The sequence below is a fragment of the Lampetra planeri genome, chromosome 1, assembly GCF_965212315.1.
Source record: "Lampetra planeri chromosome 1, kcLamPlan1.2.h2, whole genome shotgun sequence".
Classification (NCBI taxonomy): domain Eukaryota; kingdom Metazoa; phylum Chordata; class Hyperoartia; order Petromyzontiformes; family Petromyzontidae; genus Lampetra; species Lampetra planeri.
The window spans coordinates 31,573,798-31,596,251 of NC_136107.1; the positions used below are offsets into that span (position 1 = coordinate 31,573,798).

The window sequence follows — 22,454 nt, forward strand, 5'->3', positions numbered from 1 at the left end:
AATATCAGAATTGGTCGCTCGCTATTCCTCCATCAACCCACACTGACCTTCCGTGGTGAAGTATGGTACATAATAATAATAATAAATGCATGATCGACATGGCTTTAGGATGCCTTCATCGATTGTCAGATTAAGATTGTGTGAAAGGTCTTCATTAGAAACGGTTAACAGATGATGGAGCAGTTGGTACAGTTGTCAGTGCACTGCGCAATGAAGCCAGCGACCGAGATTCAGTTCCCAACCACGGCTGATGTCACGTCAAAGTGATTTCCTGCTAAAATGAGCAGTGAGGTGGTACTCATCTCTGGTTCACAGCCCTGAGCCAGGGGTTAAATATACACTACACATTCCTATGGCAGGGGCAGGTCAATTCATAGGACAACCACAGTTTACTTTCCCAGAGTAGTACACAATTTATGGACCTCGGCGGGATGATGGACTGAGTCAATATCCAATCAGGATTTTGATTTGCAACCATCAGTCGACAAGCTGCTCACTGTACCGCTGAGCCATCTGACCAGGTGGCTAAAATCATTGACGAGTGATATCCAATCAGGTCTAACTGCACTGGCCAGTATGGTGAAGTATGATCCAACAAGCCCCATGACCAACACAGCCTGGGCAGTGAGGCCTTCATCTAGTGATGGATTGACAAAGTCCGTGAATTTGTTTGATTTATATAATGGTTACCACGTAGGCCTCCAATCCCAGATATGCAGGTTTGATACCTGGTCATGCTCAGCTGAGTGGGAGGTGGAATCAGCACCTTGACAGGGAATTATCTCTAGGTCTGCTGAGCATAACATGAGAACTTGTTGCAGTGTGTGGGGAGACAAAGGCGGCCAGATGTTGTTCTAGCCACGCCACTACCATCTATTGCACCATAGAAAGATGCTCGCTAATGACACTCATTCCAGCAATTCTTTAAGATACAGTAGGGATTGTCATCTTCATGCTGCAAGAAGCGCATTGCTTGTGTGTGGGTAGATGTGCTTGAGAATGGTCCCTTCATTTCAAATGAAATGAGTCACTAATAATGGCTTCACCCAGGTGAAGAGGTATTTTTATGAATATAAAAAGGCTCTTTTAGCACTTTACACCTTTTTTCACGAATTGCAAGTGAAACCAATGTCAATTTCAAGTGTTCACACCTGACGCATACACGATATATGTGTGCCCATTGTTTTACATTCCGTTAAATGTTCAAACTCAGTCACACGCGGTTGCACATTTAAACGAACAGTCCATGTTCCAATGATGGACCAATAGTCCGCCATTGGTTTTCCAAATTCCGGAGCGCACTTTAGATCCAATAATATAATAATTACCCTAATTACAAAACCCACGGTGCATTCTGGGCCACCGCAGCCACGCATCTTGCCCCTTGTGGAGGGTTATTTTCTGTCGTCTTCGTTGCCGTGTGGGTTCTGCCCCCCCCCCGTCTGTCCCCTCCTCGCTCGTCCCAAGCTCCCGCGCCCATGTTTCTGCTCAATGATGCTGCATGCCGCCGCCGCCGCCGCGATCGATCGCCCGCTTTCCTTCCGCGGCAACTCCCGACAGTTTACCGTCGCTCGGCTCTCTCAACGCTGCCGGGAGGGAATGGGGGGGGGGGCGGAAAGGGGAGCGTAGAAATCCACGGAAGCTTCGCCATTCCCATTTAACACTACCCCCCCCCTCCCCCCTTCAAACGATACACGATTCAGGTCGAGACGAATTTAACCAAATTAACTGAAAGGTTTGGCAAGTGTAGTAGTAGTTGGTCATATAATGCAGGATAGTTAAAAATAATTAGCTGCGCAATCGATTAAGGTTTAGTTGTATTCCTCATGGAAATTGTGCATTGAATGTCGCTCCATTCGACAATGGAGTAATGTCCAATGTGGGTTTTACACGTGTGATCTTGTAAGTGATGTATGGGTCTCACGCTTTCACATGTTGCGTCCTGTTAGTGATGCAGCGGTGGTCGCAAACGCACTGCACGTGTGTTATGCTGCATAACACGGACTGGATTAGTTTTCCAGATGGAGTGGGAGTGGATCTGGAGCAGTAGTTTGGCATCTGCTTATTTGATACACTATATTCTGGGCCTTATTGAAGGGGATTTTTGTTCCAGGTTTTTTAGTCATGTGCTTAAATTTCAACACGATTCTCAGAAATGTAAGCGGTTAGCATTTAGATGGTAAAATTTACTGTTTCGTTCGTAGTACTGTAATGCAAAACGGTGTGTGTGTATATATACAGCGTAGCTAAACTTTATCATCAATCGTAATATGCTCATCTTCATTAATTATATGACAGAAATCCGTTAATTAAAAAAAACTGTTACCAAGTGTTCCAAAAAAACATTACCATCATCGTCATAGTTATAAGAGGCATTGCGTGACTCACATCTGGGCCCTGTGTATTCAATTCGACATGTGTACACACACACACACACAATGCGTGCACGGTCAATATGCGAGTCGAACTGTTTTCTTGCTCAAAACGGGGCATTGGGATCTGTTGGTGGCTATGACCCCACGGTGGAAACTCCTCCACATTCCCCCGCGCAGGGAGACGACCGCCTTTCACCACCACTGAAAAGGCACAATAAGGGGTTTCGTTTTTAGCCAGACGAGCTTGGCGCTTCCGAGGATTTCTTTCCCCCCCTTGTGATGTTACCTACGTGACGATGGCATTGTGCATTGGCTGTATTAAATCGCAGTGTGTTACTTTCTCTGCCTCGTGTCAGTGTGCTTGGATTGCTGAAGTAAGTGGCCTTCAAACTAAGTGATGCATGTCTCTCCTGTGCACACCTACTGCTTTTATTGTTTCAAATTTCCACGTTATATTATTATTTGTTACCTCATTCAATGTGCCCTGCTTTGTACCCCTCTGCCTTCCCCTCGCTCCAACACCTATATACCGTTCACCAAATGGGCCATATGACCATCGCGTGTTGGGGGATAGACATCCATCTCTGCTCGAATATTCGCGGCGAACAGTTTTCGGTGGGAGACTTTGGTTGGCTCCTTCCGAACCCTAAAGCGCAGCCCATCTGCCATGCGTGTCTCGTCGTGCTCACAGTGCCTTGGTTGAAGCGTGTCACGTTTCGTTCATTGTGTCAATTCGCCGAGCACTCCGCAACACCATGCCACGCGCGTGCGCCCGGGTCGTCGTGTGTGCATGCCCTCGTGTGCTTGCGTTTGGCCTCGATGGAATCACCTCTCGCGCGCCAGCTCATTTCGAGGGCGGCTCCACACCCGGAGAGATCTGTTGGGCAATCAAAACGCTCTCGCAAATCGCGCAGCTCGATCGTTGCCCGACTTTCACGTGGACAACTCTGGTGGCAGAGACGTCCGCGTGTAGGCGATTCAGTGGCATGCAGCCAAGCGGCGTGACAGATCGCTCGGTCATGGACCAACCCTGACGCTGCTCACCACATTGTTACCACCACCACCACCACCACAACCAAGGCATCTTTGTGGTGGTTCAATTGTATTGGGGCTATCCTGTGCTGATGATGCCTAAACAGGGTAAATCTGGTTGCACGGTTGCCGTTGTGCTTTACTGCCGTTCCATTTAAATAGGCCACACACTTTGATGTGGAGAAGTTTTTTTGGCTTGTCGTGGCATTGTGAATATTTACAAAAATGCTTTGCATGTCAAGGACATATTGCCCCGAGCAATTGTTAGGGACAGATTGGGAAGTCAAAAGTCAAATTAATGTTTGTGGAAAAGTTGTGAGGCCTGTATTGTATTATGAACTTCAATTGTGTCATAGATAAACCTTGCCTACTGATCTAATCGGCGTTTGTTCCCGATGTTCAGGTTAATCACGAATCCAATAATCGGGCCAAGATGTAAAATTTCGGATGATCTAAAAAAATGATGTCACAGGAAGTGACATCACTTGCATGACGTCACGGCCATCCTTTTCCCACCAAAAGTGGTGTCATGTGGCCTCAAGTGATGTCACTTGTTGCATGAAGGCATCAATTATTGTGCAATGTAAATCATCCAAAAATATGAGAAAACCCACATTAAAATTGCAATTAAAACAAATCTCAATTTCCAACACATTTGATTGTTTATCCAAAACCCATCCCAATGATATAACTTTATCAGAGCCGTGAGCTTAACTTTATGAATGTGTGTCAGGTGAGGTAATACTACAGATCTCGCCCCACCTACGAATCATCAGGACAGCATAGTGCGCCTAATTAACTGTCACAGTGTGTGTGTGTACGTAGGCTACTTTGTCTACGTATCACGTGAGTTAATGTACCGTTGACTATGTCAGTCCTTTTACAATACAGGAACCCAGATGGACAACTCGCATTAAAATAAACAATTGAAGGATTGCGTTGGCGGTGGTATACAAATGCAATAAAGAAACAATTAACTTAGTCTTACGGGACATATTTGCAGTCCCAATTTCTGGGTAATAGCTCTTCTTCAAAGTAGAAAGAGAGGAGAGAGGGGGCAGAACGATTTGACCCAATGTTAGTTATCTTGCGAAGAAAATACTTTTTTCCCAGTGTTTTCAATATGCCAGTTAGTCTTGCTTGCCCCCTCTCTCAGCTGTCAAGAAAGGCACGCTCTGAACACCACGGATAGAGTGGCTTATAAACTGCAAAGGTGAGAGGTTATAATGGAGTGGTGGAGCAAACACTTTTGGGAAGATAGCACGCTTGCCATCCAAAAGCTAGCCCTGCTCTTCCCTCTAACCGGTGAGCCAAGCAGCCACTCGTATTACCCCTATCAATAACCAACTAGCTTCCAGTGACAAGTTCCAGCCTTGCCACTGAAGCTAGCAATGACCAACTAGCCAGCTAGCCACGACTACTACTAATCCTCCCACTGACCATAACCCTAACCAACAAGCCAATCAGCCCCTTGTACTATCACTATCACTGACCCTAACCACACTAGCCATCGATATGCCAGCCATACCCCTAACCCTAGCCAACTAACCAACAAGGTTAGAGCACTAAGCCCTAAAATTCACAATGAGCCAACTAGCACGAGCCCCTCCCGCTGACATTTAAGCCACTCGTAACTCCGCTACTGGCGCTTTGTCAAGGCCCCCTTTTCACTCCGTGTTGGTTTTGCAGTTGTTGTGTTCCGCAGCACCATAGCCTAAAGCGAGACGCTACCGCTTCGCACATCTCTCTGGTGTGCAAGGCAGCGCTCGTGACGACGGTGGACAGCCTGGCCCACTTCGTTAAATGTTCACCTTAAGCATCCGTCCACCTTAGCGGCCACTATCGATACCGACCGTGGGCCGGTGCAGATGTTAATGGAACCATCAGATGGTTCCATTAACTCCCCATTCATCAAATTGTGTGCATCAAGTCCGCCTGCCGAAGGTTTCTCGCCCACCATAAAAGTCATGGCTCTTGTGGCTCCAGTTCGGTGGGGTGATGCACTCCACCTCGGGGTTTTCCTTGCCCTAGGCAGGGTGGTTCAGGTGAATAATTGGAGAGCGGCTGGCATTGGCTTTGTAAGAGCTGCCTCCAAGCGAATGGCGGCATCAGATTCATCTGGTTTTCCAGGACAGCTAACGAGCGAGCGATATTCCCGGAGTATAAGCGAGCCTGATACGTAATCAGAATCCTGAATTGATTGCGTTAGAATTTCTCATGAAGTTTTGACAACCGTAGGTATTTCCAGTAAATGTTTTTAGAGGTCCATTTGGCGACTTTCCGCTTGAAAAAAGTTGGCAACACTAGTTTGTCACCGTGCCCAAACAGGAACCACAAAGCAGCCATTACTATGACATCGCGTTCCTGTCCTCCATGGCCGGTGTGCTGCGTTCAGACGGATGGGGTTGCCCCATCGGAGACAGGGGGAGGGGTTGATCATACAGGAGAGAGGTTCACTCCCGATGTTTGACCATATGTGAATGTTCCACCGTTGGCAGGAATTCAAGCATGAGATCAATGGAAAGGAGTGATCACGATGAACGCTGTCGGCTAAGCCCAAGCGTGCTTGCGTGTGTGCATGTCTGAGACTTGCAAAATCATTAATAACTATATACGGCTTAACATGTAAACTCATTGAGCTGTCATGAAAAATGTATTGGGAATATTCAAACGAATAAACGGACAAATGGGTTTGCCTTTCCACGTGAAAAAATATGACAAAAGCCGTCAGACTATGGGTGTTCCAGACTAATGTCATCCAGCGGAAAATGCTGAGCAAGCCTGGCTCTGCTGATGTAGTCCGAAAAGGTTGACATCGGTCCAGAGTTGTCTTTTGCTGGACCACATTTGTTTGTCACGTGCAGATGGCCATGTGTTACTTTATTAAATACACACGCTTTGTCTAACGGAGCAAATGTCTGAATGAAGGTTCTGTAGTTCACCTGTTTGTGTTTGATGATGATGATTATGCATACCTTTCAACCCACACGGTTTACCCGGAATCTTGTACAGGGAAATTGAGCAAAAAAAAAAGTACGTGTTTGTTTGTGTTTCTCCCTCGTGATGGGACTTTGTAGGATGAACGTTGAGATTTTTAAGGGGGCACGGGGTGACCAATAAGGTCGGAATTGGTCTGTAATAAGGTAGGACACTGATAAGGGGTTGACAGGTATGTAGATGTCTCCGTCCCACCTCCCCCCGTGCGTAATGTACACACTGGGTGTGTATATTAGTGTGTAATGTACACACTGGGTGTGTATATTAGTGTGTAATGTACACACTGGGTGTGTATATTAGTGTGTAATGTACACACTGGGTGTGTATATTAGTGTGTAATGTACACACTGGGTGTGTATATTAGTGTGTAATGTACACACTGGGTGTGTATATTAGTGTGTAATGTACACACTGGGTGTGTATATTAGTGTGTAATGTACACACTGGGTGTGTATATTAGAGTGTAATGTACACACTGGGTTTGTATATTAGTGTGTAATGTACACACTGGGTGTGTATATTAGTGTGTAATGTACACACTGGGTGTGTATATTAGAGTGTAATGTACACACTGGGTTTGTATTAGTGTGTAATGTACACACTGGGTGTGTATATTAGTGTGTAATGTACACACTGGGTGTGTATATTAGAGTGTAATGTACACACTGGGTGTGTATATTAGAGTGTAATGTACACACTGGGTGTGTATAGTAGAGTGTAATGTACACACTGGGTGTGTATATTAGTGTGTAATGTACACACTGGGTGTGTATAGTAGAGTGTAATGTACACACTGGGTGTGTATAGTAGAGTGTAATGTACACACTGGGTGTGTATAGTAGAGTGTAATGTACACACTGGGTGTGTATATTAGTGTGTAATGTACACACTGGGTGTGTATATTAGTGTGTAATGTACACACCCCGTGTGTGTAAACTTGGCAGTGTTTGTAATGATTTTGGCGGAAACTTACATTCGTGGCCAACATCAGTGGCGAATATTTGAAACCGGTCAACTCAGCCTTACACAAGTACATGATGTCGTATGGTATAATGAGAAGGGTGCATAATGACACGGTTAGAGTCATTTTTAATCGAAGCAAAAATCAACAGTTACAGTGTTGTGTGTAAGGGACTCCTCTACTTATCAACAAGTTATGTTCCAGAGGTCTGTTCGTAAGTCGAGTTGTCCAACTTTACTCCTGTCGATTCCAAACATGTTGTACGGCATCTACAATAAACACGGGGAATTCATTTAAGCGCTGTATAATTTCTTGTAGACGTAGAGGCCACTGGTCCTTCGTGTTCTGCAGATGTAGATGCCACCACCGCCATCTGTTGCACGGCGGTTGAACTTAGGACCCTCGGTCCGAGCAGGCGACTGGACATACGGACAGGTTTGTTCGTATCTCTGATGGTTCGTAAGTCACATGTTCGTGAGTAGAGGAGTCCCTGCATGTTGAACTTATTTCGGACCGTACGTAGCCAATCGTGCTAATCATGAGGTGCGAGTGAAGGACAACAAACTCAACACAAAAACCAGTGTTGTACAAACGAGGACAAGGTAAAGTATGTTTTCTGTTCTGTATTGGCAAGTGGCTGGGTGGTAGACCGAGCAGCTCGCAATCGGGAGGTTGCGAGTTAAAATCCTGGTTGGGAGGTTGTTGACTCAGCCGATCAATTATTCATCTGCAGTCGATGCAATGAGTAGCACTTTGTGAAGAGGTTAACAGTGGTTGTTCTATGGGAAAAAAATATTATAATACCTCACCCCTGCCATAGCAATGTGGAATTTCCACCACTGGCTCAGGGCTGTGAACCGCCGTGATGCTCAACGCTCATCTTAGCAGGATTCATTTCCTGTTTACTTTTCAGTTTATAATTTTTTCACAATTTATTGGAGTTAAAATTTAGACATTTTGTTTTAAATTCTTCGTGTGAATAAATGCATTTTTACGTACGACATACCGCCTAAAAGTATTTTGTCAGACGCTAACCATTTTACGCGTAAAATCAATTCATTTCAATAAAAAGAGATGGGCGATAATGCGGTACAACAATTTCAATTCGATCCCATTTTCATTGCGATGATTTAAAATTGTACCATTGATTTCCAATTGGGGCTCATGCAAATTCAATGCCCCGATCCAATGGTGCAATCCCCGGTCTTTTTGTGCGTGCATAATAAATCTATATAATGACCGTGTGTTTACATTTGTACGTGTATGCACACAGGTACCGTACGGAAGTGTGTGTGCGTATATATCTCCGTATGTGTGCCGCTCATCATTGCAAGTCCACCGTCCAGGTGGTTGGTATTGTGGGTGGGTGTGCGTGCGTGTGTGTGCGAGTGACGTGCCGCCTCTTGTCCGTGCGCCCCCTCCCCAGGGCTGCCTGCTGGGCGTGCCGCAGCCCTCGCCGCTGCTGAGCCCGGCCGTGAACGAGCACGGAGAGCCGTCATCCGGTACGCGGGGCCCACACCCCCACACACGCCAGCGTTCATATCCGACACTCTGAAATCCACGTTGAAAATGCTGACTTTAGAACAGCTGCTTGTTGCTGACTTTAGTTTGGCGTCCTTCGCCACCCCCCCCCCGCGCCTCCGATAAGCACGGTTGGCTACGTACTGTGCAAAAGAAGGTTCCAATCCTTACTAATACGTCAGTTTAACACGTGGGCTTTCACGACCAATAGCATTCATAATGCAGGTGTTTTTTAGGGTTAGATCGCGCAAACATAAATGTGCCGTTAAACCTGCAACCATCCGCCACAGCAAATTAGCACGTAAACAGAACATGCCAAGTCGTCACAAGTGCAGCACTAACCGGTGTGTTGGAGAGCAAACATACAACATTTACAATCTAAGTACGACGTTTGGCCAGTAATTACAACTCGCATCATCAGGCAACAACCAGATGTAATGCGTATTCCCATCTGGCTGGCTCCGTAGCATGTGGGGGGCTGCAGGGGGGTGGAGGGGGCTGCCCCCCCCCCCTCCCTCCTACTGAAGTCTCGCCCCCCCCCCCCCCCCTTCTCAATTCTTATATGCAAGTAGAAAAATGTTGGTATAACATCGGGGGTGAGAGCCAGAGCAGGATACGTGATGGACAAATGCCAATCGTACCGTTACTCATTCTGTCCAGCGTTTAACACTGGTTTGAGGTTTGTTTAACGTCGCCTGTGTGATGTCGCCCTGAGATTATTTATTTTTATCTGGCCGCCCAATAAATAGGTATTTCTGCTGGGGGGCACTGACCTGGACCTGAGGTTAGAGTGCTCATATCATATTAAGATGGCTGCGAGTTCAAATCCCAGTTGTGGGTCAACTCAGGCCATCATTTCGCCAGTTCCATGAATGGAGAACGATGTTGTGGAAAATCAATGACGGTTAATCCCATGGAGAGATTGACTTCCATCAAAAGAATGTGGAATTTCCGCTACTGGTTCAGAGTTACCAACAGAAAGGAGTGCTGCCCCCTAGCTCATTGGAGCGGGGAGATGATGACTTCTAGCCGCTAGTCTCACGCCCGGGCGCAGAAGTGATGGGTGACGCAGTGGTTAGCGCACCGCACTATGAACCTGGTGAGCTGGGTTCAACATCCCAAGTCCTTGCTAACAAACATCAGTGGCGAGTGGTATCTGAACCTGTCCTGGCCGCCCTCCCCGCACCAACCCACACTCGCCAGCCTTGTGAAGTATGTTCAGCACTCGGGAGGCTTTCATCCAGCAGTGGATTAACAACGGGCTGTAAATAATTGTGAAATGTTGAGACGTACACCCCAACAGATGGCTCTCTCTCTCTCTCTCTATATAGGGCCAGATTCACATCTTGACAAAACATTGTACATACACGTCAACGCTTTGTAGAATAAGCCCCACTGTCGCTAACAGCTTGGACCAAAATGAACATCCGTCGAGAAATTGTGCGTCTCTCATGTGCTAGCCATTGGGCGTCCGAGCAATCCAAATGTAACGCCGACAGTGCAAGGGTTACAATTCATAGGTGGCCATGGGCGCGTGTCCGGGCGTTTCGCGACTAATTTGTCGTGATCGCACACGCGCGGACCCTCGCACGTTTCGCATTCACGGTGGCTAGGTGTTGATTGTTGCCTCAAATTAACTTGAATCGTCAAGTGATTGAAGTGGGTGAAAAAAGACGGGGCAGGCCAATGGCGCAGGTTTGGCGCGCAACAACGGAGGAGCGCGCCGCTGCACGGGTACATCACGCATGCAAACTCTGTCCTCGTGGGCTTTTGATAAGGTCACGAGATTCGCAGACGAGCCACATGTAGAGCATTTCAGAGTCATCTGTCATAGCCTTGTCTTATGTGCAATTCACTCCAACATTTGTCTATTCGTAGATAGAGTTCCTTTATTTACAATCGTGGGGGAAGCAGTGGTTCAGTGGTTAGCGTGCTGAGCGAGGATCCCACCAGCCTGGTTTTGATTCCCGAATCCAAATAACATCAGTGGCAAGTCTGAACCAGTTGGGGGTAACCCCTTTATCAAATTGCACTGACCAGCGTGGTGAAGTATGGTCAAACAACCCCCATGAGGTGAGGAATATTTTTTCCCAAGTGGATTGAACAGAAGTCTGAAATAAAAAATATCCCGTTGCTTACCCAAATGTAATGTTCATCCAAAACAAAGTATAAGACGTGATGCAGGATCGATAAAAAAACAATAAGTGCAACAGGTAGAAATACAACAGTAAATAATTTGCGCAAAAATAAAGTTCAACAAAATATATACAAATGCAATCTGGTATGCACACAAACAATAAAATCAAATTATGACACATTTACACGACTTAACCCTAAACAAACTTCATCGTGAACGCTGATGACAAGGTTGATGATAGCAATAATGATGATCACTGCTACTGCACCTATTATTGCTGCTGCTTTGGCTGTTGATGATGATGATGATGAAACTCCTGTTGCTGTTGATGATGAATTAATTCTGCAGCTGCTGATGATAATGTTGCATTCTTCTGTTGCTGTCTGCTGCTCATTGTTTTAATAATTGTACTAACCCCTTTTCAATTCCTTCTCACGTCAGGTGCAGGCAGAGCCCACGGCGCAGGAGGTGTCCCTGTGTGTGAGCAGCCTCAGGGAGACCTCACCAAGAGGCCCCATCACGTCTTGGAAGGAAAGGTTTGTTAATTACAAACGTATACAAACCACACCAAGCCTTAAAAGACTGCTGGGGTAAAAGCTGTTAGCGAGAACCTATGAAGGCCAGCACGGCACATGAGGGGGTGGGGGGCAAGCGCCAATCCCAACCTAGTAGCGATGTTTACACACCACAGCAGGTACTGATTTTAGGTTGAGTCGACCTAGGGTAGGCCCAGGACCATTTCAGATAATCGTCACTGGTGTTGGCCCTGAGCGGCAATCGAACTCGGGTCGCCGGGTTCGTAGCACAGCGCTAACTGCTACCCTACCGCTCCCCAATACCAAGACCATCGCCATTCGCCACTAAGTGATGATGACGTCAGCACAGCGCCTGTGCCAGGCTAGGTGCACCTTGAAGCCACTTGAAGGTTCGAAGGCTCGCTGACAGCAGATCTCGGGACAGACCCAGGTGCCATGGGTTGGCTGACTGAGATGACTGATCGATGCACCAGCTGTACCCCCTACTGTGCCAACTTGCTGCATTTTAGCCGCCCGACGCTCCGCTCATTGTTGTGAGCGTTGCTCATCTGCCCTCCGTTGTTGCTGGAGGGCGACTGCCTCCAATTACCCAGTAGCGTCCTTCATGACCCTCCTCCATACCGCTCCCCACACACACACGCACACACGTCATCCTGCGCGAACCACGATGCCGATTCAATGCACGTCGGATGGAATTTTTACTGCGGTTGTCAATCTTGATGCATTCCCTGCAATCTCCGGAGCAGCCGTACATTTAAATGTCCATTAATGCGCCTGCATAACGCGGGTGCGCCGAGCGAGCCGTGCCGATGCCCCTGGTGATTTGGCAGCGCTGCGCTGAGTGTGTGTGTTGAATGCACTATATTGAGTGCGACTTGGCCAGCTCCCAATGCATTATGTATTTGGTGAATGGCATCCCATTATCAATGGATGAGTGGCCACTGTTTGATATATGAATTGTGAGTACTTCACAAGAAGAAAAAAAAAGTAGTAATTTATTGTCGTTGAGTAGATACTTTCTATATTTTTGGGTATTATTATCATCATTATTGCTGTTGACGTATTTTTTTTGACAAGTCCATCACGCCTCGTGGGATCATTAAAATGGGTACCGCTTTGTGAGAACTGGAACGCAGGCAGGAGCACTGCCTCGTTGCTTATCGTTTTTTTTCTTTAACTTAACCAAGAAGAAAAAACAAACTTCATCCCGAGACTTTCCTCATATGGCGATTTGCGTGCGGAAGGAAACGAAGAATACTTTGAGAGACCCCTTGCGTGCCAGGTGCTCCCAAACATCTCGGCAACCCTTTCGATTTAAAGCTTTCGTGACTGCAGGGATTCATCTTCTTGGTTCTTTCGGTAAAGTCACGTAGAATGTAAATAATAAAATAATAAAAATAAGACAATAAAATACAACTCTCACGACGTTTCGGCCACAACGCAAGCAGCCGTCCTCAGGTGAAGAACAGGTCTGTCGGAACGACAGCGTCTGAATGAACACCACCAAGCTTGGCAGCGTATATTTAAGCTGGGTTAGAGGAGGAAGGGCGCCTTGACAAAGGAATTTGCATATCAACAGATGAATTTAGAATATTTATGGGAAATACAGATATGGGATTAGTCACTACTTGTGGAATGCGTAGGAGGTAGGGGGGGTCTCAAATTCCTTTGTCAAGGCGCCCTTCCACCCCTAACCCAGTCTTTCCGAAAGACCTGTTCTTCACCTGAGGACGGCTGCTTGCGTTGTGGCCGAAACGTCGTGAGAATTGCATTTTATTATGTTTTATTTTTATTATTTTATTATTTCCCTTCTACGTGACTTTACCGAAAGAACCAAGAAGATCTCGGCAACCCGCTTGCTGTACTACCATCTCTCGGCCATGCTGTCGCCCTGCTGATTGGTCATTTCGCACCAGGTGATCGCCGATGTGCGGCATTAGCCAGGCGACACCGCGTCTGCCCACTTTGATGCCAGATTTCCACCTGCAACCCCAGTGTTCATGTAGTCGGATAAATCTCAGTCGTGTTCATAGTGGAAGTTCAGCTGAGACAACCTGTGGAATTTGAGTCATCTTTATCTGTGGATTCATTTAGTGACTCTCTAGTCGGCTCAAGTAATAAAACATTTAGTCTGCTCTTAAATATAATGAATGCAACTTTTCACGAGTAAATGTTGGTTTTTCGTCAGAGTCTCGGTCATTCACCAAGAAGATTGTCAATGAAAAGTCCACAGGCTTTAAAGCACGGTGCTATCTTTGCAAATTTAATTTATTGTTTCGTTTATCAGCTTCTGCAGAATTCTTCCTGTGCAGTATATAAATGTGCACTTCATTGTTTAATCACTGCTTAGCTTCCTCCCAGTATAAATCCCTTCAGCTTGTGTTGTAGCTGCTCACGCAGACAGGGAGTGATTTTCACAACGGGGCTTCATCGATGATTATTTTCATCACTGATTTCGTTACGGATCAGGGAGCTGGACCCCCCTAACTAAGAAGCTCGACAATTTGTCGCCGGCATTTGAAGTTTTTGAGAGAGATGCTAGGATTTCCGTGGCAAGACAAAGAACCAGCCGTGCAGTCGTCCGGAAGAGGACGTGGCAGGTGAGTGCCTTAGATGCGAAGAGGCACAGAAAACCTGGTTGCTCTGGGTGGGACACGTGCGCAGGATGGGGCAAGGCCGATTGTCGAGACAGACTCGTGGAGAGATCTCCACGAGTCCGGTGACCACAAGCAAGATCTACGAAGGCCAGATGGTGGGAGTTGTCTAGAGCAAAATGTTGGAGGGCGCGCGTGAATTCCGTGAGCGAATTCACTCTGCTTCAACCCTTTCCCTACTCTTCTCAGGACGCGGAGGCGATCTTCCAGTGGCTCAGCGACTTCCAGCTGCAGCAGTACGCGTCCAACTTCATCAGCGCCGGCTACGACGTGCCGACCATCAGCCGCATGACCCCGGAGGTCTGCGGCACCGATCGGAATACAAAGCAATGGAGAAATACTTTGAATTAGAACTTTGTTAAGTCAGCTACAGATTAAAATTGGATTCAACATTGTGTTTTGTGTTAGGCCACATTTGTGTGGTTGGTCAGAAGAGTCAGAAGTTTATTTCCTGGGTAATGCCCAATGGGATCCGAGGCTTTTTCTCAAGGGCAGACCGCATCAGCGGTCGGACAAAACACGTTGTCTCGCGCACGAGCGTCTATCGTGCCGATCACGATTGTTTCGGTCCGCCAGTAAGTTGAAGCCCGATTCTCACGACCACATTCAGAAATTGGATTTGTTACATTTTTGGATGAGTCTACAGCAAGCATCTTGAGGACAGGATCCAGGAAGTCTGAATAAAATCCAGGAAGTTGGAAAATATCGGTGTCACCTGAGCCAGCTTTGGAAGGAGATAGGTGTCATGACTATGGCGGGTGGTGGAGACTGCTGGAGGGTTTTAACGACACAGATTTGGCCAGATCATTGCTTCAGACTCACTCAAAAATCAATCATCAATCTGGATACTGGCTCCGACAATATAGGGGTTAAATTTGAAATTGAGTATGATGTATAGTTTTAAACCACTCTCATTCATTTTGCCCGAGTATCGAGTCAAATTGTCCATGAAAGCTTGACTGGGATGGGTTCGGCGTGAGATGTAAGAGAGACGTTATATTGCCCCCTGTGCAATGAGCACCGACTTCCACACGTGACAATAATTTATTCTTGCTATACACAGCATAGGAACGCTGAGGCACATAGAAGATTGCAAGGGCTGAACTTGCGGCGTTAATAATAATTTGAATGTATACAGTTGAGTGATTACAGCCGCTGGGATATGTTGTGGTCTTGCGCAACAGGACCTCACCGCTATCGGAGTCACCAAGCCCGGCCATCGGAAGAAAATCTCCGTCGAGATCGGCAAACTGAGCATCCCAGAGTGGCTGCCAGACTACAAGCCGGTGAGTGTGTGGCCTCGCACACAACCGACGCTGGGTTACGCGAAGACACAGCACAACGTACAGCACAGACAGGTGCCCTTTGAGTTTGCATGCGTGTACGTTGATCGCCTTTCGCGCCGTACACAGCCGACCGTGCTATATCGGATGTGCGGCCGGTGACGCGGGTGCCCTAGTCGTAGCGCGCCTGCCCGTCGCAGAGGTGCGTGGTTCAAATCCGCCGGGCCTGCCCTGGTTGTTGCCGCAGCTGTGTAGTTGAATCATTTCTTTGTTCATACCGTTTCTCATTTTGCGAAGTGCCTCAATTAAAGGCGCTCTGTGGATATGAAAAAGGGAAGATTAGACGTTTACCGCCCTCCTCGCGGTGAATGCCAAAGATCCGCTGGCCTCACTCGGAGCAAGTGGGCTATCGCGTGCCGGCGTCGTGGTCCAAATCTGCCACTATCTGAGAAATTGGCCACAAATTTACTCGATTGGGATTCAAATTGTCGCCCGCTACCGGCTGGCGGAGTGATGCCCGCTTGCAAGGTGCCCAAGTGGTCTCGGAGAAAATAATTGTCCTTTGTAGATTCAGTCCTCGAAATACTGGGCTCATTCTCGTGGTGGGGGGCAGGGGGGGTGAATTTTCTTATCAAAACCATCTTCCTATTAAAACCCCCGTTATTCAATGAACGGCACTAAATTTATCCAAGTGACAGCCTTTAATGTTATTTCTAATACTTTTCCGATTTAAAATAATCTTTCCCATTTTGAATATTTAAAACAAAAATACAATTTTTGCCTTGACAGCACCGAAGAAGACCGCAAGCCGATTTGGGAATGTGCATTAACAGTGATACCACTCACAGTGGCTATTGTAGAGTACAGTACCAAAGTGGGGCTGCCTGCTGCGTGACGTTTCTGTGCAGCGTGGAGACGCAACTCGCAAAAGAGGTCAGCGTGCCTCTGCGGTTCCATCTCTGAGCCTCAGGAGTGCGAGTTTCCATTTTTGTAGGGTCCTCCCCAACCCCCCCCCCCCCCAAAAAAAAAAACAAAGAGATATGTTATACGTTGAGCATCGTTTCTCCACCAACGTTATTTCAAGGACTCACGGTATTGGGCACATACCGAAAGCAATGCTCGCAAAGATCAATGATAACAGATGTTTCATTTTTCGCTCTACCCTCTGTATTATTTGGGGGTCAGTTTAAATTGGCACCAGCGAGGTGATGTCACGGGCTCCGTTTGATTGGTCTCTCGCTGTTCACACGACAGCTCCTGTGTGTGTCATCACATGAGACTAATCGTGTGACTCATTAAGGGGCTGGAGACTGACCACCAGTGTTTTCAAAAAGGCAGTCAGTGCACTGGGTGGAAACGTAGGAACCCCTGATGAAGACCCCATAGGCTGTGCTGAATGTAAAGCCACGGTTGAAACCACGCTCATGCCTAAGCTTTGTGTCAGGGGCATGTTAATGTGTTCGTGAACGACGGCCCTTTTGTCAATCCACGATGGGATGCCGGGTCCTCCCTCACACCGTGCGGGTCGGGTGGGTTGTTTGGGCCAGACCTTCGCCAGACTGCTCAGTGCGGGTTGGTGAATGCGGGCAGCAGAGACAAGGAAGCACTGCCCCCTGCTGCCCCCGACACGATAAAAAATAATGACTTAGAAGTCAGCCGCAGCACTTTCAGGTGCCAGCTCCACAACAGCGTCCAATAGCGCAGTCACAATGACGCCGGCTGGGGTCACCTCACCTCCTTCAATGGATTGGAAACCTGGAACGATCGCACTGATTTCTGGACGTTGGATGCTGAGATACGATGAGTGATTCAGCCTCACTTTTTAACGTTTCTTTTGTATTTTGTACGCGTGGATTTCAACTCCTGCAATGCCATGGGTGGACGTTGTCCGTGCTCATTCATTGCGGACCTTCCTCTGCTAGTCAATTGACAAGAGGGCAGAACACCATCATTACTGTTGAATCTAAGATGTTAATTATTTCTGCGTCCCATTACTTCACAGTTTTAAGGGTGGAGCTTCTTGGCATTGAAATGTGAAAATGTCCACATCTCTCTCTGGCCCGCTAACAGCGGCGGCCATCATCCCACGCTCATCATTTGAGCGGGGCACAACACTTTACATAGAGGCTTTCTTCTTCTTCTTGTGTGTTCAGTCTGAAGATTCAGTGAAGAGAGCACAACTTTGTGTGCAGGCCACTCGGAACACAACCCATACAAACCTTCAATCAGGGCACTCCGATAACCAAAAGGACCCCACTTTTTCAGAAGCGCATTTCATTTAATTCGACGCGCGGGAACCCCGGGTCCGGGTGAATGAAAGAATCCATCGCATTGTTTCGCAAGCTGCAGGGGCGCTCACTGAGATACAATATCTCTGTTGCACCCGGAGACCTGGCAGACGGCCAAGATGCCACACTCACTGCTGCATTGAGTGAGGCGCCCAGGCATGATGTTCCAGCCCAGGGGGGAGGAAAAGTGATGGATGAAACCGATGACGTGATGGCGGCCGTGAAAAAAAAGTTACTCGCGGCGAGACACCCGAAGCGCAGATGGAGTGGTGCTGACACCAGTGAGTTGAGTGTTCACGATTGGGTGGCGTTGAATGCGTGCGGCACATGATGGTTTGTAATGCTCATACTAACGGCTTTGTTCAATCCAGGGAAAACCTCAGTGATGCTCGAGTGTGTGTGTGTGTTTCAGTATGGTCTTGCACTGGGATTCTTAGCCAATTCCATTAATGAGTGAGGGAGAAAACCACAGTGCCCAGGCAAGGGGCTGTAATTTACTCAAAGCTCAGCAGATCTATAGAATTCATTGCTGTACTGCCATCACCTGGTCAGCTTGCAGCATGGGCCTACCACATACAGGGATCCCAAGGCAGCTTCACCTTCCAAAGGTGGAATAGGGTCCCGGCTGAACTTTCCTGAGCTTCTGAGATCCAACAACCACTGTTGAGATCAGATGAATTCAGAGGTATTTGGTAATCGGCATCGTGTTATTAGAAAAATGCGTTTCGGGTTCTTTGGGTCTTTCGGTAAAGTCACATAGATAGGTTCAAAGAAAATAACTAGCCCCCTTTTCCTGATGACGACCGCTTGAGTTGCGATCGAAACGTCGTAGTTTTTTGTTATTTTCTTTGAACCTATCTATGTGACTTTGCCGACAGATCCAAATAATTATGTATTTCTGCAGTCACGAAAGCTTTAAGTCAAGATGTATGCGTTTAGGGTATTTGACTGCTGTAAATGTCCACGTGATAAGCCTCTTTGTTGAGCTATCATTTGTGGCCAGGTCGCTTCTGAAAAAGAGCTACATAGCTCAGTGGGCCTTACCTGGTAAAATAAAAAATTGCAAAAAATAGTAAAAAAAATATGCATTTATCTGCCAGTGGTGTGAGATTGATTGACTTTTACATTTATATTTTATTTCAAATCGGGGAGAGCCCATTGAGATGGAAAAATGCTCATGATCAGGCACTCGAGTACACGTAAATAAAATGCACAATCATCACGCAGCGATTTTGAAAACTCATTTCTTTAGAACTACTTTTTGTGTTTTATTTTGTTGTCCTTCCCCCGCACCTCCGATTAGCACGGTTGGCTACGTACGGTGCTAACGAAGTTTAATAACACACACATACTCTGGATGTCACTTCAGCCTGTGATCCCTCTAGGGTTGACAAAACGAGTTCCACTTTGGGACGTGGAAGCTCCGGCGGCAGCTTGAGACAGACACGGGCATCGCCCCACGCTGCTTTCAGCTGGGAATCCAGACGCTTTGACCTCTGAATTTCTGACTCTCCGTACCGCATTAGACGTGCGCAAGTGAAACCATTTCGCCGGGCGTTTGATTGCGTTGCCACGAGCCCATCGGGGGGGGGGGGGGGGCAGGCGGTGGACCTGTCCTCTGCAACAAAATCCAAATTCATCATCTCTGGGTGTGCACTGTGGAGCGTGGAGGCAGGAGGCCCGGGCATGGCCGGAGGCTGGGGGGTGTTGCCGAGCTCTTGGGAGTCGAGGCGTTCATTTATTTACTGGGCCAGCTGTGGTCGGCGCCCAAAACACGCGCACAGGGGGCCCTTCTGCTCGATGGCTGCAGGAGATCATCACCACGAGGCGTTGGCGCGTGCGTGCGTGCATATTTACGTTGAACTCTTTTTCGCGCCATACGTAGCTAGCCGTGCTGATCGGAGGTGCGGGGGGGGGACAACAAACTAAACACAAAAAGCAGATCTTGGCGTGCGTTTGTACACGGCGTGCGTGCGTTCGTACACGGCGTGTGTGCGTTGTGTACATGGCGTGCGCGCTGTTTAATGCATGGTGCTCGATGGGTGCAGGATTTAGATGAAAGGGACCCGGGGTCGCACCGCAACAGTCCCAGCGACCTGGCTTCTTCAATTCCCAGTCAGGCTCGTCAGAGAAGAGTCGTCTCTGAATCTCTTCCAGGCCTCCCCTAGGTTGGTTCAGCATTAAATGACTACCCGGCGTAGTGCGATTTAACGTGGAGTGAAATGAGTGGCTGAGGGTTTGGGTCTGGCCAAAACACCCCCTCGAGTGCCAGCCTTAATAGGTGCTTGCGAATAGTAGTGACCCCCAACAGTCTATACAACAACAAAAAACTTCTGTTAGACTAATGTTACCATTGCACAATGACAGGTAGGATATCATCATCATCGTCTCCCACAGCAATTTAATGAAGTCACATAATTACGGATTAACATTGATTCAATGGTCAATTATTTTCCGTCTAATATTTGCTTTACTGTTAGTCTAATTTGGATCGATTTTCGTTTTGTCACTTGAACAGTATTGGTCACTCAATAAACCCCAAATGTAAGTGTAGTTATAAGTTGCATGAATTGCACATCACTCATTCTCACTCGCGTGACTCACCGCGTGTAGCGTTCTTGTAAGAATTTACTTGAAGTGATACATCTATCCGTCGTTACTTTGTCAATCATATTCATCATATGTTTGGACGATGTGCAATTCACAATCACACGTCTAAATCCTTCAATTACACATTTATGCACGTTTACTGGATGTGCTTTTCAAGAAAAACCAAGCTGGCAAGCCACTCTCTTAGCAGAGCCTCCGTTCCATTGGGCACGCAAGCTTACACTCAAACGCGCTCTGCTCTGACGAGGAATGTGAGAACGCACCACCCTTTTAGGTTCATACATCCCCATTATTCGATGAAGGAATTGGTCATTTTGTAAAGTTGCGGTACATTGTAGCATATTTAATGATTGCAGAGGCTAAGAGAACAAATTGAATGTGACGTATCAACATTATTAGCCATGATCAATCTACTGCCGGATAAAGGCTCCCCCAAAATTGTCGACATCCCTCACAGTTCCGTGATGCAGCACTCCACCCAGCACCTGCTCACAAGCCGATCTCATTGCTCCATCTCCGCGAAGGATGACCTCTTGGGCGTTTTCCCCTCCTATGGCTGCCACTCAGGAATCGGGTCGTTATTCTCGCCCAGCAGCCATCGTCATCCCCTCTAGCGACCGCATCCTGCCCAAACCCACTTACTTGAACAGATGTAAAATAGCGATCGAAAATATATCGATTTTATTACGCGTGATTCGATGCATGTGTCATGAGCGTAGGGATACATTTTATTCAGGCATGTGATGATTCATCAGTACATCTCTTGGTCTTACGTTTGTTTCAGTATTCTCATAGCTGAATGCCATCACGTTACAGTTATGCGTACAATAATTTTTCGAAATTACAAAAATTCTAAATTTTGCCTGAAACCTAAGCAGCTTTGTGCACTGCTATTGGTGGATCGTGGAGTAGCTTACACCTCAACTGGTTCGTGGGTTTTGTGGTTTTCATGAAAGGCATTTTCAGTGTGCCCTTGAACAGATGGATGCACATATGGACAGATGGACAGACAATATGGCAATAAATGGCATTATCAGCCACCGTAAAAAGAGATTGAGTTAAAAATGCACCGGACGTAATTAACCTGCACTGTGAAGCAAAGTCTGACGAAAAAACAATCCGTAAAGTGAACTCGGACAAAAACACATCGTGACGTACCAATGAAAAGGGGGCCTTGGAGATTGAGACGCGGCGTTGGGGAGGGGGGGGGGAAGGGGGGAGGGCGTGCGACCACGGCCGTTGGAGCGTGACGCGTGTGGGTCGTGCATGGGGGTTGTGGCAAGGGGGGACCTGAAAGGGTGCCGAGCATGTGGCCGGGGTGGGCGGTGGGGGTGCTGGTGGGTGGCTCGTGAGAATGAGGCTGTTGAGCACGGAGGTCCCCGGAGAGGACAAGGAGCTGTGGACGCTGGGAGCCCGCTGGGTGATGGGATGAGAGCTCAGCTGGAGTGCGTGTGTGTACGCGCGTGCGTACGTACGCGCGTGTGTGTGTTGTAGCGTAGAAGAGGCAGCGGTGGTGTAGCGGTTAGCGCGCAGTGCTACAAACTCGGCGACCCGAGTTCGATTCCCGCTCAAGGCCAACACCGGTGGCGATTATCTGAACCGATCCTGGGCCACCCCTAGGTCGACAATGCCTCAAATGAGTAGCTGGTGCGGTGTGTAAACATCGCCACTGGGGAGACAAAGGGGGTCGGGCGTGGTGTTGGCCACCCACTCCGCATCTGCCGTTCACGCCTTCATAGGTGCTCGCTAACAGCACTTGCCCCAACAGTCTGTTAAGGCTATACAGTGGGTATTTGTCTTTGTGGATGTGCATGTGTAGATGTTGTGTATGTAATGGAACTGGTATGCAGGAGGTCATGGGTTCGATCCCGACCCTGACGCCTGCATATTTGGAATTTGTATCTTCTCCCCGTGGTGGTGTGGATTTGTCTCCGGGTCCCCTCCAGTTTAGCATAAACGTGCGTTTCGAGTATTTGGCTGCTATATATTAGCACATGATAAGCCACTTCGTTGATATATCATTTGTGTCCAGGTCACTTCTGAAAAAAGAGCTATACAGC

At 47.5% G+C, this 22,454-nt stretch overlaps 1 protein-coding gene across 1 annotated transcript in view; it reads left to right on the plus strand.

Annotated features, from left to right (window-relative positions):
* Positions 1 to 22,454, plus strand: part of LOC144742021 (caskin-1-like) — a 150,107-nt gene that overhangs the window by 108,408 nt on the left and 19,245 nt on the right. Inside the window, exons 15-18 of the mRNA XM_078592449.1 lie at positions 8,792 to 8,867; positions 11,465 to 11,559; positions 14,403 to 14,513; positions 15,398 to 15,499. Of these exons, the coding sequence (XP_078448575.1) occupies positions 8,792 to 8,867; positions 11,465 to 11,559; positions 14,403 to 14,513; positions 15,398 to 15,499 (384 nt within the window). The remainder of the gene's footprint in view (positions 1 to 8,791; positions 8,868 to 11,464; positions 11,560 to 14,402; positions 14,514 to 15,397; positions 15,500 to 22,454) is intronic.